The sequence below is a fragment of the Gossypium hirsutum genome, chromosome A05, assembly GCF_007990345.1.
Source record: "Gossypium hirsutum isolate 1008001.06 chromosome A05, Gossypium_hirsutum_v2.1, whole genome shotgun sequence".
Classification (NCBI taxonomy): Eukaryota; Viridiplantae; Streptophyta; class Magnoliopsida; order Malvales; family Malvaceae; genus Gossypium; species Gossypium hirsutum.
The window spans coordinates 11756626-11773225 of record NC_053428.1 but is presented as its reverse complement, the minus strand read 5'-3'; the positions used below and the strand labels follow the sequence as shown (position 1 = coordinate 11773225).

Genomic DNA, 16600 nt, shown 5'->3' with positions numbered 1-16600 from the left:
AATCATCGTAAACTAATTATAAAAAGCCAGTCAGCCCCCATGGGCGTGCAGTGGCAGTGCTTCATTATCAGAAACCCAGTTTCTCTTGGGAACAACATTCATCCCAAATCCTGTCTTCATAGATCTAGAGTTCAAGACCGACATTCCTTTTTTATTTTTTTCGGAAGTAGCGAATGTTTCTTCAAATATCAAAGTGAGGGTATCCCAGTGGCCAACAACCCTAATCTCACCTTCACCTATTCTCTTGCTTGTGTTTTGTGTTCCCAGAGATTCTTGCATGGATTATTTCCCAAACTAATACTGCAAAAACCATGCTAAATGCATGACAATTTCTTTATTTTCTTGATTAAGGTTATGTTTAGATTTTTTACATGAAGATGAGTGACAAATCTTGGAGCATAAACTCCTTTAAAGATTTTTTAAAGAAACAATTACTTCGATTTTTTACATTTACCAAAGAAGTATTTCGCAAATATAAAATCCAAATTCCAACGTATTAAAGCTTGACTAGGAAGAAAAGTAGCAAGCATTGATCCACTATTCCATGATTATGCTTCAAATTGGAATAATAAAATAAGTTAATAACACACACGCACACAGAACAAAATTGTTTTATTATTAATTTAATCATGCATGTTAATGTCTGATTTCAACATAGTTTGTGATCTTGTATCTTCGAATTTGGATTTAAAAAATGTATGTTTTTCTCGAAACAACATAGCTGCTTCGATTTGCTTTTGTCTTTTTGCTGTCAAAGTATTTGATAATTGATATCGAGATTTTTTTTTTCCTTTTGGTCAATGAGGAATATCGAGATGCATTTTGGGACTTGGAACATGCAAATATGTTATTAGAACCGATTTTTTTTTCCAAAGGAAAAATTATCTCATTTATGGTTTGCGAGAATTCTCATTTCTGTATATACATTTGGCTTGCGGTTTATCCGTCATGAGGAAATTAATTATTATTATGGACGATGGGTATTTTAAAAAACTAATTTTAGTATTAATATAATAAAAAATCCAACTCCATAAAAATATTTAAAAAATTTAAAATTACACATAGATTAAATTATAATGTTTATTGTGTACTGTCATTAATAAATTTCAATTTGGCATTGATTTTTTTAACATAATATTAATATAAATATTCATCGTATTTTTCTAAACAATTATTTAATTAACCATATTTTTAAAATCATAAATAAATGTAATTATTTTTAAATATATACAATTAAATAAAAATTAAAAAATTATGAATATAATTAAATTAAAATTTAATATGTAATTATATCAAATTAAAATTTATATATTAAATTAAAATTTTAACATTTAAACTAAACAAAATTGAAGAATGTGAATCGGACACGATGCAGAAAACTTTTGATATAGGGTGTGTTCTCCATTACTTTTGGGATGAACTTTTTCTAAAAAAAGTGCTTTTCTCTTAAAAGTAATGAAGAACACATATCATTGGGGCAATTTTTTTAACTTTTGGGATGAGTTCTTAAAAGCAGTAGATTTTAGCTTTTTCAGCCAAAAAACACTTTTGGCTGTTATTTTACCTTTTTAACCTTACTTTTTGACTTAAAATGTGTTTGATGCTATTATTTTGTGTTCTCTTTCTTGGTTATTTAATATGAGTTTTACAAATGTGTTGAAACCATTAATTAAAAATAAAAAATATTTTTTTAAATAATACAGTTGTGTCAATATCTAATTACAAAAATTTAATTATTATATTTAAATATTTAAATATAGTTTATATATTCTAATTAAATTTAATAAATAATTAATATTAATTACTTAAAAATATTTAAAATTAATATTATATATTAAAATATTAACAATAAGTTATAATAAATTATTTTTTATATTTTTACTAAAATATCATAATATTAACTAATTTGAACATTATATAAATATATATTTGTTACTTTATAATATCATGTCTAAAATGGACATTTTACTTTTCAAAAGTATTTTTTAACAGCAATATCAAACACTTAAATTTTTTTAAAGTACTTCTCAAAAATACTTTTTCACGACACTTTTTAAAAGGAATGAAAAACTGGCCTATAATATTTTATTAGTCAATTTCGATAGATTTTGGCCAAGTAAACCCAAAAGGAAGGGAAAAAGATTAGAACTTTAGAAGTGAAGGTGTGATTGACATGAACCATATGATGTGGACCTTTCGTGTGTCCATAATAAGATACGCCATTTTGACTCGAACCGAATAATCATCATCTCTTGATCAAAATCATGCCCTTTTCCCACTTACACATCGGTTCTTCAACAGTCTCCACACGGTTATGCCACTGCACCTCACCTACTCCCAATTCTTTCCCTGTAATAACCATGCATCCACTTTATTATTTTAGCCAACATGGCACGGCAACCCAAACATAATTCTTTCTATATAATATTGATTATTATATTTATGTAATTGAGTATATCAAAATTTTTATTATTCATTTAATATAGAGATTTTTCTGTTGTTAGTCGGCAAGTTCCATCATTTTATTTGAAAAAAAAGTTGGATCATTAGATTTAAAATTTAAATATTATTAAATCAAATAAAAACGATTTTTAATAGTTGGATTTTTAAGTAGATTGATAATTTATAAAAAAAAGAACATAATTTTTTAGTAAAAATATGGAAAATGATGAATATATGAGAGTTGTTTATAGCTTAATGTTGATTTTTTAATTCTTTTTGTTTTGTTTTTTGTATTTATTTTAACACTATGTGCTTTACTTTTAATTTTTTAAAAAAAATTACATTTATCAAACTATTTAATTATATTCTATACTTAATTTTTTAAAAATAATTTTTAATATTTAATTTTTCAAAATATTATTAAAATCTTAATTTATCAAATAACAATTAAATAATAAAATCTATCTACATAAATTTTGACTTATCAGTTAAGTTCATCCATGGATTTTTTTTTTGTGTGATGAATGTAATGGATTGAGTTATATATGTATTTATATTATAAATACATGAAAAGTAAATAAAATATCATACATATAAAATTCAGTAGAAAATTTTATTAAGTAAACACCAACCGGTTTAATCTATTTTAATCGGCCATATAATTATTAATGGATTTAATTCAAATGGATAAAATTAAAAATGATAATCAAGGCTTTACTCGATGGAATAGAAAAAAATTGAAAAGATAAAAATTCGAAAGAATAGAAAATTATAAGAAATCATAATGATTATAGATTTTTTTCTATTCATTAATTGGGAGAAGCGAAATATGGAATGAAAGAAAATAAAACATTTAAAAAATATATAGATTTAAATTAACATGCATATCTTTTGGAATGAATAATTTTTATTTATTAAGATAAAAAAAATTACATTTTCTATTTTCTTTCTTCTCATTTATTTTCTCTACTAAATATACTTAAATTTCACTTATCGCTCCACTTTTTCACTTAATCAAATATATCCTAAATAATAATAAAAACATCAGTTAGGACATCCGCTACTTGCTTTTTAAAATTTATAAGTAAGAATTGTTTAGAATTTTGGTGTTGATAAAAAAAGTATATACTTTTTCATTCATTTAAATATTGAATTGCACGTACAAAATTATACACTCAAATAGATTAGAACTTGTTTTGGGTTATAAGATTCCACCAAACACCATCAACAAAATCGACTCAAAATTATAAATCTATAATAACTGCATTTATATTACTACATCTAATAAGCTATAGAATATAGAATCGTTGTCATGTACACTCTCTAAAAAAAATTATAAATAAAATAGTGATAAATGTCCCTTTTATTTTTATTTCTTCCCTAATTTTACTATCTGAAATAATACTTACTATAGTTTTAACTTGTAATTCTTTTAATTTCAATCAAGAATATACAGTAAAACAAATAAAATTTACAGCAGTATGATGAAAAGCATCATCGACACATATCTCGAGCCAAAGCGTCAAACAATCTAATCTTTTGATGCCAAGCTGACGCCAAGCAATCCAACGGCTATTAACCCATCAAGTACCCTAGGGATTACGCACATTAAATACCCTATTACACTCCATAATTTCTCCCCAAATTCTGGATTGCCCATCATCTTTTACCTCATTCACAATCATGACCCTCTTCTATTTACTCCCCGAGCAGAAATTAGAGATCCAATTAGGGCTTAGGGTTATTTTTGACCTTTTAAACCTCTTAATTCCCCTTCCATCAAATCAACTTTAGTCACACTTCTAGTTTGTTTTTGTTTTTTTTTTTTATGATATCCTTAAATAAGCTTACTTTAATTTTCATGATTGTCGTGTTACGTTTTTGTCCTCTACGAAAAGAGGTGTTCCAGCATACATTTGTTGTAAATTACAACGAAATAGAAGAACAAAATAGGTAATCAAGCAAGAGATATGGCAACGTAAATATTACGGATTACGGTCTCATCGACAATGACGTTGACAGCAATATCTCCAAACCCAAAATCAAATCTTATTAAACCCTTAATTAAAATAATTTTAATTTACGTAATGGGTTAGATTATTTCTTTTAATTTAATTAAATAATAATTTGTTTCCCCTCTATAAATGTAGTTAATGTTACGCACACTAATCGAACTCTACATGTCTGTCTGCTCAGTTACTCCACCTCTTACAATGCAAAGCCCCGCCATGGTAGATTTCCGTTCTTTGCAAGCTGTTCCGTTCTTCGATACGCCACAGACGTCTGAAGCGTCTTGGCCATGCAATCGCCCCGCGGGTTCCTCACAAATCCCTTCTTGTTCCTCAATGATAGCCCCGACCTATTTTTACAAGCGAAACTATCCACCATTTTGCACTGAATTCGCTGGTGTTTTGTCACTTGATGGCTTTGATAAGAATCGTGAAAATGCAGTTGAAACCACGATCGAATCCGGTCCAGAAATGCCGCCAGTTCTCGATGGGATAGCCGTTGTGGTTGGCCAGCACGTTCTCTTCGGTAACAAGACAAACCCCCCTTCAACCAACCGTAGCAGCGATGGCGATAGGCCAGGTTTCATTTCGGTGTCGCAACGTTTCGGGGCGAACAAGAGAGAGCTCGGTAGTAGTGTTTCAGTGCAGAAAAGCTACAGGGGTGTGAGGAAGAGGCCGTGGGGAAGATGGTCGGCGGAGATACGCGACCGTGTGGGACGGTGCAGGCACTGGCTAGGCACGTTCGACACGGCAGAGGAGGCTGCACGTGCGTATGATGCGGCGGCGAGGCGGCTGAGGGGGTCGAAAGCCAAGACCAACTTCGAAATTCCATCGGTTTTGCCAGCTCTGGCATCACCCTCCACCTCGTCTTCATCTTCAGAGGCGAAGAAGGTTAAAGGTAAAGCTAAAACAGTGAGGAAATGCGCAGTGGTGACCTCCGTGGACCAGCTCTTCAGTTCTGATAGTTTTGGTGGCAATGAAGGGAAAGGGAAGTCGGGCTTGGTACCTACTGCTAGCAAAGCTACTACGTCAAATAAGTAAAGAATGCTGGTTTAATATGACGGCCAATGCCAGCTCCTCCCTATTAGCAGTTTCTTAAATTTTACTTTAATCCTTTGTTTCTTTCTCAAGACTTGTAACCGAAACTAATGATGGTGCGTGCCAAGATACTTTTTTTTGTTTTCCTTTTGCATGGTGCATTGAAGCAAAGTACCTATCTGGGCTTTTTCAGGGTTGTAAGTTGAAATCTAGGAAGATATATATATATGAAGATATAGAAAGAATCTGACAATATAGTCGTTATCTTTTCTGCTATGAAAGATTCATCTTAATGGTTTTTTGGTGCTCGGGGTGGGTTTTTCTTTTGTGTTGAACTGGAAGTGAAAGTGAAAGTGACGGTACGCTTGAAGCAAAACCAGTGGAATGTCCTCGAAACGAAGATTAGTGGTAATGGTTTATTATTGCATGATGACATGAATCTTCTACTTGGAGTTCTGGTTGTGTATGTTTAAACTCCCAAGAATAATTCTCTGTTTGTTGGCGAAGTAGTAGTACCTTTTTAAAGCAAATTCGATGTTACAGTGTTTTAGTGAACAATACACATTTTAAGCGAATCATCTGCTGCTCTCAAAACCTTCAACCAGGAAACTCTATTAATCTCGTCTTCATGTCTTTGCCTTGTAATGATCTGTGTGCAATTATTACAAAAGAAAAAAAACACTTCTACTAACTCGCTCTCGTGTTCATTTAATTGATAATAACTCATATGAGGTTCCTAAAAAATGATAACCGGACATGAAGAATATAATAACAATTAAAATGTAATTTTGACTTAACTGTGTTAATAATTATAATTTCTGAAATATAATACATTAAAATAAATAATTAGTTTTGCTTAATTGAATTAAATATATATAATGAAAAGTATAAAACGATTAACTAAATAAAAATCAAATTCAATTGTAAAAGGATTAATTCAGATTCACTAAACCTATTAGCCAGACTATAAACCTAGTTTAGACTGAAAGAATGAAAAGATCGGTATCATCATTGTTAATTAGCAGTAGCTTACATAAGCATACGGGAAAAAGGGACTATATTTCCTTTCAAATCGACCTGAAAAGCCGCGGGTGAAACTTGAGAGAGAGATTTTCAGGATATTATATATCTTTGCTTTCACAGCTGGTTTCATCCATCTATAGCCAGCTCAATTTCCATGAGTTAATGAGAGATTTAGCTATTGTATCATTAGGATCGAGTGTTAATAATGGTTAAATTACAATCAGTAATAAAATATTTCTGGATATAAGGATAGTTGTGGGGAGTGGAAAGTGTTGGCAATCAGATGAGGTGGAGAATTTGGAGTATATTATATACAAACTAACAATCAAACAAATAAAATGAAACAGTGTCTGAAAGGAAAGAATATATTATAACATACGTATCATAGCAACATATTTTATGTGCAAAGTATCAAACAATTAGGTTAAGTTGCAAGCAGTAGCAAGTACAGGGAAATAGAAAATGACTAGTTCATATGAGATGCAATTCTAGTCGTCACATTGTTTCATGTTAACTGTGCACAAATCTGAACTTAAACGGAGTGTGTCGAAAAGCTGCTAGCCTTGACAAACTAAACATCCATGACGAAGGAAAAAATTCCTCTGGTTTGCAGTAGGAACAGAACCACATGGCAGGGTAATCTTCCTCAAAGATGGCCTTGAAAGCACCATCCAAGCTACAATGTCTACACTCACATTGTTACACCATCTCAAGTTCATCTCTTTCAATGCTTTGCAGTTCACAATCACGCCTTCAACTCCTCTGGCAGTCACATTCAAGCAACCTTCCAGATTCAGACGGGATAGGCGACCACATCGCTTCCCGATTGAAGCCAATCCCTCATCGTTAATTGCCAACCCCTCTGCCTGCAAAACCTCTAGTTTAGGAAGTTCAAAGTCCAATTCAAGATTATTAACCCCCTGGCATCTACTGATCTCTAAACACCTAATCTGCACACAACTCTTCAAAACTTCCAAGATGCCCTCTTCCGTAATACCCGAGCAATAGGTAACGTCGAGTACTTCTAGATTGGGGCAAACATAGGAAGCCATTTTCATGCATTCATCATTCAAATTGTTATTCCAACCCAAATGTAACGACTTGACTCGAGGATTCACCACGATTGCAGCTGGAAATGCTTCCACCCCTAGGTTTGTTCTCTCCATATTGATAATTGTTAGCAATGGACAGTTTCCCATAAGATTGAACAAGGTTGAATTGGTAAGCTTAGAGCATAGACTAAGGTTTATAAAGGTTAAATTACCAAAAAACTTGGCTAATTCTATTATGGACTCGTCATTGAGAAAATTTGCTCCTTCAAGATCCAAGTATGCAAGGGACTGGTACTTGGACAAGAGAAAATAAATCCCATCAAATGTGAAGCAAAAGCAACGAGAGAGAACAAGTTTGTTCAACGGAAGGTTTGCCTCAGCTACTAAACACAACAATTCATCGGATATAAACGAATTGGAGAGATCAAGCTCGCATAAGCTTCTGGCATAGGAAAAAGAACCCAGAAAACATACATCTATAGAAGGAATTCCAATTCCGTTCATGAAAATCGACTTCAAATTACCAGTTTTACGAATAGCCAAAGCAATCCCGTTCTGGGTAATGAAATCGCAATCACGAATCCCAATTTCAGTCAAAAACATACAATTGGAGGATAAACTAACAAGAGCTTGATCGGTTATAAAGGTATTACCGGAAAGATCAATCTTGCGCAGTCTCCTGAGCGACGAGGCCAAACCGAGGATCCCATAATCGGTAACCAAACCCGAAAAGCTCTTGGAATCCAATGACCCATTAGGGGAAAACCCACATCCATGGTCAGGGTAGCTAATGTCAACCACTTCAAGAGAAGGAAAACAATTCCCGATCTCAATCAAATCAGAGTCTTTCAAAGACCCAATGTTGGAGCAATTCAATTCCGTCAAAATCCTAATTTTGGAAGCCAAGCATTTCAAACCCAGTAAAGGGAAACACTTGTGGCAGGACACGTCGAGGGAGGTCAAGGGCAACCCAGACTGAGAAATGAGGGAAAGAACGGAATCGAGATTGCCGTGGAAATCACGAAAAGCGATGGTGGTGAGATTGGGAAAGCGGAGGAGGAGATGAGGGAGGGATTCAAGGGTAGGGTCGGTGATGGTGAGACTGCGACGGAGATGATTGGTGATGGAAAGAAATCTTTTGCAGACTAAAGAAAGAGGCTCGAAGTAGCGATGGCGTTCTAAGAAACTGAATATTGATTCCCAGCATTCTTCCGGTAATTCCATTCTCGATTTAGTGGGGAAGAAACTGAATGCGAGGCCAGCCACAGGAAAAAAAAAATTGATCTCAAATTCTACATAAATATATAGATAAATCAAAAATCCATAAATATTATCAACAAAATATTTTCAAAATTTTATGAATAAATCACTTTGAATTTTAACTTTATTGCCCATGTCTACGCTCCATTCACCATAACGGTCCATTACTTTGTGCCCACTTAAACTTAAACAAAATGAGATCCAAACCATTTCTTTCTTTCTTTTTTCTTTTTAAATTTGTAAGGTACAACATAATCTAGGCTCCATTCACCTATCTTCTTCTTCTTCTTAATTATTATAAAGCAGAGTTATTAAATCAACAAAATTTTTACTTTAGTTATTAAGATATCAATAACAAATAATAACCACACTTTTTTTTTTGAATTTAAAATTCTATTTCGTTTAATAAAAAAATGAATGTCTCTTAAATAGTAGGAGTCAAAGGAAACAGTGATTAAAATTTTGTTAATTCTTCAAAAGCTAGAATTCAATTTAAATTATTTTTTAAAACTAATAGCTGGAAAGGTGGGTTTTTTACTAAAAAAATATAAAAAAAAATTAAAAAATTCGAAAATAATACACCTAAAAAATTAATTACGAAAATGATATGGTCAAGGTGGTCACGCCACTTTGACAGGCGGCACTACCCTGACATGACGGCCGTAACAGTAAAAAAAATTGAAAAAGAAAAAAAACACTGAAAACGAAAAAATAAAAATAAAAAATGGGTCATGTTGGTGCCAGAGGTGGCACCAGTGTTGCCTCCGGCAGATGCGGCACCGGTGCCAGGTGCTTTTCAGCTGATTTGACCCCTCATGTAGAGGGGTTTTGTTTTTTTGTTTGAGCTTCATTTTCGAGAACAAAGAAGGCGGAGAAAAAGAAAAGAAAGAGAAGAAGGAAAGAAGAGAAGAAGAAGAAAGAAAAAGAAGGGGAGGAGGAGAAGGAGGCTGGCAGTTGAGAGAAGAAAAAAGAAAAAGAAAAAGAGAAGGAGAAGAAGAAGAGGGAAGGAAAAAGAAGGAAAAAAAGGTAATTTTTTTATAAAATTGCGTAATTAATATTAGTTTAAGTTATTTGTTTTAGTAATTATAGCAGATTGATTTAGATTTAAATCAGATATAATTTTTATTTTTATTTCTTTGCAAGGTGTTATTTGGTTAAGAAGTGATATTAATGTATGTTAGTATTTATTTTATATTTACATTGAAGTAATAAGCATTTATGTGTAAAGAATGTTTTATTGTTATTATTTTATGTAATTTATTTGTTAAGTGTGTTTTAGGTTGTTTAAAAAGATTTTTTAAATTTATTTGACTTATTATATTCTGATTATTTTTATTTTTTATTTTTTATGTGATGGGGGTTTTAAACTTTTTACAAAAAATAGTATAAAAAATAAAATATTAAAAATATATTAATGAAAAAATAAAATACGAGAAGAAATAAAATATGAAAATAACTTTTTTGGGAAAAGTGGTGCTGACAAGTTTTTTGTTAAAATAATATAAAAAATAAAATATGAAAATAGTATATTTTAAAAAATAAAATTCGAAAATAAAAAAATATGAACAAGGTGCCAAAGTCAGGGTTATTTATTAAATTAATATAAAAAACTTAAATAATACATTTGAAAGATTTTATGCTAAAATAAAATACGAAAATAATATATTTTAAAAAATAATATACGAAAAAAAATATGAATAAAGTGCTAAAATCAGGGTTATTTATTAAAAAAATATAAAAAAACACTTAAATAATACATTTGAAACATTATGTACTAAAATAATATAAAGAAATAAAATACGAAAATAATATATTTTAAAAAATAAGATACGAAAATAAAAAAAATTACGAAGAAAGTGTCAAAATCAGGGTTATTTATTAAATTAATATAAAGAAACACTTAAGTAATACATTTGAAACATTTTTTGCTAAAATAATATAAAAAATAAAATACGAAAATAATATATTTTAAAAAATAATATACGAAAAAAATACGAATAAAGTGCTAAAATCAAGGTTATTTATTGAAAAAATATAAATAATACTTAAATAATACATTTGAAACATTATGTACTAAAATAATATGAAGAAATAAAATACGAAAATAATATATTTTAAAAATAAGTTACGAAAATAAAAATATGAAAAAGTGTCAAAATCAGGGTTATTTATTAAATTAATATAAAAAAACACTTACATAATACATTTGAAACATTTTTTGCTAAGATAATATAAAAAATAAAATACGAAAATAATATATTTTAAAAAATAATATACGAAAAAAATACGAATAAAGTGCTAAAATCAGACTTATTTATTAAAAAATATAAAAAACACTTAAATAATACATTTAAAATATTATGTACTAAAATAATATAAAGAAATAAAATACGAAAATAATATATTTTAAAAAATAAGATACGAAAAAAATACGAATGAAGTGCTAAAATCAGGGTTATTTATTAAAAAAATATAAAAAAAAACTTAAATAATACATTCAAAACATTATGTACTAAAATGATATAAAGAAATAAAATATGAAAATAATATATTTTAAAAAATAAGATACGAAAAAAATACGAAGAAAGTGTCAAAATCAGGGTTATTTATTAAATTAATATAAAAAACACTTACATAATACATTTGAAACATTTTTTGCTAAAATAATATAAAAATAATATACGAAAATATTTTACTTATTATCATTTTAAAATAATAATATTTGTATTTAAATTGGATATATTTAATTTTTTAATGTAATATAGAAAAAAAATATGTTGTCGAAAAAATTGTTTGCTATTTTTTTATAAGTTATTCTAATAAATATTTAAAATCTATCAAATATTAAAATTAATAACCGAAATTTATTTTGAATTGCAGCCATCCCAATGGCTTCATTGATCAATACGGAACTTTCTCACATATGTGACACAATTAATAATACGGTAATATATTGTTATTTGTTAAGTAAGGGTTCCATTAAAAAAAGATCTACGTAATTTAAGAAAATAAATTATATTATTATAACTATTTTTTGTAATTTAACACTGTCAGGACTCGTACCGCATATTAAGGGGCCGGGTGAATGGTGTAAGATATTCCCCGAATGCATGACTGATGCCCTACTTAGAGCTAGCTAGATTCGGGTCAACAGCATTGACCCGGACGTTCGATTTGCGGTACGATTTAATATTCGCATTAGTCAAGCGTTGGTGATCGGAGACCCACACTTTTCATTTGCCGTGTGCAGAGTGCACAGTCACTCTGGAGGATGTTGCATTACAGTTTGGGCTCCCAATTGACGGGGATGCCGTCACGGGCGTAAGTGCGATAGTTGAGCCGACTGCACTTTGTTATAGCCTACTAGTAGCCTCGCCCGGCGATGCTGAGTCTACTTTTTCGGAGTTGAAATTTACATAGCTAAAAGCCAATTTTCAGCATTTATCAGATAATGCCACCGAAGAAGAGTTGGTGTGCATAGCTCGAGCGTACATTATGCATATCATATGGGGTGTATTGATGCCCAATTCGAACAACAACAAGGTTTATATCCAGTATTTTCCTGTGTTAGCTGATCTGCTTAGTGTTCGCTCCTATAGTTGGGGTTTCGCAGTTCTGGCTATGTTGTCTCGTGAGCTTTGTCGGACGACAAAGCCTAATGCTGTAGACATGGGCGGATGCCTTATATTGTTGCAATCATGGGCTCTTTATCGGATGCCATTCTTGGCATCGGTTAGTCACCAACCATACGTATATCTACTAGTTAACATGTGATAAATTTTAACTTGTTAGTAATTGACAATTTATTTATAATGCTACTATTCTAATGATACTATGTAACACCCCTCGCCCGCATCCTACGTCGGGACGCGGTTCGAGGTGCTACCTGACTTTTACTAACACTTCCATACTAAACAAGGCCATGAAATCTCAAATAATTAAAAACTTTTCTTTTCACATGTAATCTGTCCCTTATGCGAGCTTACGAGGCCCAATACATGCATTCGGGGTGGTTCGGGACTCAACCGAGAACTCATGGAAAACTTAGGAAATCTCTTGCATCAAGGCTCCACACGCCCGTGTAGGTATAGAGCACACGTCCGGGTGCTAAGGACACGCCCGTGTCCCGAACCCATGTCCAAAAACCTGGACAAATACAAGGCTATTTTCCAAGCCATTTTGTCACACTCACAACACATGCACGCATACTTATACAATAGCATACAACATGACAAAATTAGGCACTTAAACCTTCCTAACATGACATGACCATGGTAATTTCACATGCAACCATTACAATAAGTTTTTCTTTCATCTTTACCATATTAATGCTATAGCTATCAACATGTCATCAAACCTCATGTCCATCACAAAGCATGCATAATCATATCCACAAACCATTCATAAAGCATTATTAACTATTTACCAATCACTTAATCCTACATTAGCTATTAGCTCATCAATGAATCTCAATTCAATCTCTAGGCATACATGTTGTAAGCCACATCACAAGAGATAATAACATACATGCATAAGAATAATCATATCGGCCCATAACGATATTAGCCGACATAGGCCAAATTACATGACTAATACTACCTTAATAACAAGCCAATGCCTTTGGCTAAATCATAATATTACAATACTACCTTAATAACAAGCCAATGCCTTTGGCTAAATCATAATATTACATACTCACATTAAAACCCTATACATGCCATAGACTAGAATCACTTGAGTTTACTTACGCCGATAGTGTTAACTCGACAGTGTGATAATATCTCTGACGGCCTCCAACCCGAGCTAACCTGGAAACTCTAGAAAACATGGGAAAGAAGAGGGTAAGCTTTCGCTTAGTAAGTTCATATGAAAATAATAAGCAACTCCTTAACTTGTTTTATCAATGTTTACAACATATTCTCAAGTTCACTACAAGCTGTCTTCTTAAGCAGCAGTCACTAAATTATTTATATCTGGAGCTACGAAACTCCAAATTAAGTTCCGTTAATTTTCCCTGAAACTAGACTCATTTACCTTTCTTCCATAAAATTTCCAGAATTTTTGACTTAGCCAATTAGTACATTTTATTTCTCAAGTTTGATCTTGATTCACTGTCTGACAGTTTCAACCCTTCTGCACTAAAGTTCAATTATCTCATAGTACAGGGCTCGAATAATATTATAATCTATTTCTCTTGAAACTAGACTCATATTTCTACTTACTAATTTTTTTCTAGAATTTTTGGTCAAGCCATTTAGTACAGTTTATTAGTTAAAGTTTCCCCTGTTTCAGGGTATGACTACTCTGACCCCTATGCACTACGAACCAAATTTATCCCTGTACATAATTCCAATGATCATGCCGTTTGTTTCCCTTAAAGATAGACTCAATAAGGAACCCATGCATGTAAGGTATGACTCTTAATAATTTTTTTACAATTTACGGTGAATTTATAAAATTAGAACAGGGGATCTCGAATTCATTCAGACCCTGTTTCACGAGAATTTAACTATCACACAATATAGAATTCTTTTTCTTCATCTATTTCTTTCATGTGAAAATAAACTCATTAAGCTTTAATCCCATATTTTATTCTTCCTCTAATTCATTTTCAACTATTTTTAGTGTATTTTCAAAGTTACACTACTGCAGTAACTCAAATCTGTCAAGGCTAAGTTACTCATTCATGGTCATTGTTCATAATATTAATACAACACCATTTTATCCATCATGGTAAGAACACATATTATGCATCATAGATCATCACATATCAAGGCATTCTCATAGGCTTAGTATACATTCTTGCACAACTCGTAACATAACTCGAGTGCATACTTACCAATGACTTACCTCATTGGGACCATCATCAACTCTTTCCTTGGATTGCCCGTTGAACACTTGGAATACTAATTGGATACTCGGAAAAGCCTTTGCACATAAGTGCCTCAATTGTAGCTAAAGCTATATCATATCTCATGACATTTCAATGCTCACTATCGAGCTAGTCATCTAGACTCATAATTCCTAATGACATGTCACTCGTATCCTAATTTATTCCTAAGGTTCAAACGGGATTTTTCCTTGCCTATTAAGGCTTTGTCTTATCATATTTCTATTAATCACATACACATTAGTATCTGTACAATTCATGTAATGATAAAATTTAAATACATGTATAGCATGGTATTGTTTACATACGAACTTACCTCGATACCACAAAGGTGAAAAGACATACTCGTCCATAAATCGATTTCTTTCCGTTCTAGGTCCAAATCTCAATTTTCATCATCTATAACATCAATTTAGTCTAAAAATCAGTCAAAATATTCATATGGGTCTAAAAATCATATTTTTACAAATTTTCATTTTGACCCCTAAACTTTTGCATATTTGCACTTTTGCCCCAATGCTCATAAATTAATTTTTATCACATTTCTTTACTCCTTGAGTCTAGATGAACCATTTTCATAACTATAGCAACTCATAATTTCAACTATTTTACACGTTTACAACTCATTTTATAACTTAGCAATTTAGCCCTTTTTAAGGTATTTTCATGCAATTTCTTTCACAAAAGTTGTTTATTAGACAACTAGGACTCATAATCTTCCATAAAAACACAGAAAACAACACATTTACTCTCATGGTAAAACCCTAGACTCTTCATCATTTTGCAAAATAATCCACTCTTATGAAAGCTCATGCTTTAGGGGTTCAAAAAATGTAAAAATCATCAAGCAAAGACATTAAAATCACTTACTATAAAGGGAGTTTCTTTGCTAAAAGTTTCCAGCTTCTAAACCCTTTCTTTGCTTCCATTTTTCGGTGGAGAAAAGATGATATTTTCTTTTCTTTATTTTATTACTAATTAGTCAATTAAAACACATAAAAGCCACAAATTTTGGCCTTTTGACCAATTGGTCTCCGCTTGGCCGGCCACACACTTAAAAAGGGTCTAATTGCCCTTTAAATGCCTCCAATTTTAGTTCTCTAGTCTATTAACACATTTAGGAATTAACACACAACTTTTACCTTTTACGCGATTTAGTCCTTTTTCGAAATTGGACTAGAAATCGCTAAAATTAACTTATCAAAATTTACATGCACTTATAAAATTATATTATAACACAAAATAATACTAAAATAATTTTCTCTGGCCTCGAAATAGTGGTCCCAAAACTACTGTTCCGACTAGGCCCAAAATCGAGCTGTTACATTTCTTCCCCCCTTTTAAGGATTTTCGTCCCCGAAAATCTTACCAGAAAAAGTTGTTATCTACTTTCACGAGTCACTTATATCTTTTTCTCACAACTTACAAAACAACTCAGCAGAAGCTCATACTCAAGATTTCCTATAGCTTTTCCATAGTTGAGGTATAAACCTCAGAGCTCAATTTGAAACACTGGAGACTGACATTCTTGGAACTATAAACTCAGAAACATACAACTCAGTCACATCTGTCGAATAATATATCTGTACATACTAAAATAATCATGCGGACTTCCATCATCGATCTATCACAATTCAACTTGCATCCCTTCTTTTTCCTGGGAATGAGAAACATCCCGATACGAAATTCATAACAGTCCTTTCTCATTTTCTTCCCACTGTCATCACTGACAATAATAATCTCGAATACATTTGATATTCGGCTTTACCCTATAGACAATTCGACATCCTTTGAACGAATAGACAAGATACTGTTGTGAACTCTGTACTCAATTCTCTGTATACCCAGAGTTTCTCAGTACTGAAATCTTACTCTGAATTAATAGT

The 16600-nt window shown here is 31.5% G+C and overlaps 2 protein-coding genes across 2 annotated transcripts; one reads left to right on the top strand and one right to left on the bottom strand.

The window, feature by feature from the left end:
- Window positions 1-4630: 4630 nt before the first annotated feature.
- Window positions 4631-6064, top strand: LOC107961319 (ethylene-responsive transcription factor ERF084). The gene has a single exon (XM_016897484.2). The coding sequence runs from the start codon at window positions 4656-4658 to the stop codon at window positions 5490-5492; it is 837 nt and encodes a 278-aa protein (XP_016752973.1). The 5' UTR covers window positions 4631-4655; the 3' UTR covers window positions 5493-6064.
- Window positions 6065-7069: 1005 nt separating this feature from the next.
- Window positions 7070-8788, bottom strand: LOC107958442 (F-box/LRR-repeat protein 3). Its single transcript, XM_016894214.2, has one exon. The coding sequence runs from the start codon at window positions 8786-8788 to the stop codon at window positions 7070-7072; it is 1719 nt and encodes a 572-aa protein (XP_016749703.2).
- Window positions 8789-16600: the final 7812 nt, after the last annotated feature.

What these genes read in the sequence shown, in the direction of transcription:
- LOC107958442 (XM_016894214.2), bottom strand. Translation starts at nt 8,788, where the DNA reads ATGGAATTACCGGAAGAATGCTGGGAATCAATATTCAGTTTCTTAGAA.
- LOC107961319 (XM_016897484.2), top strand. Translation starts at nt 4,656, where the DNA reads ATGCAAAGCCCCGCCATGGTAGATTTCCGTTCTTTGCAAGCTGTTCCG.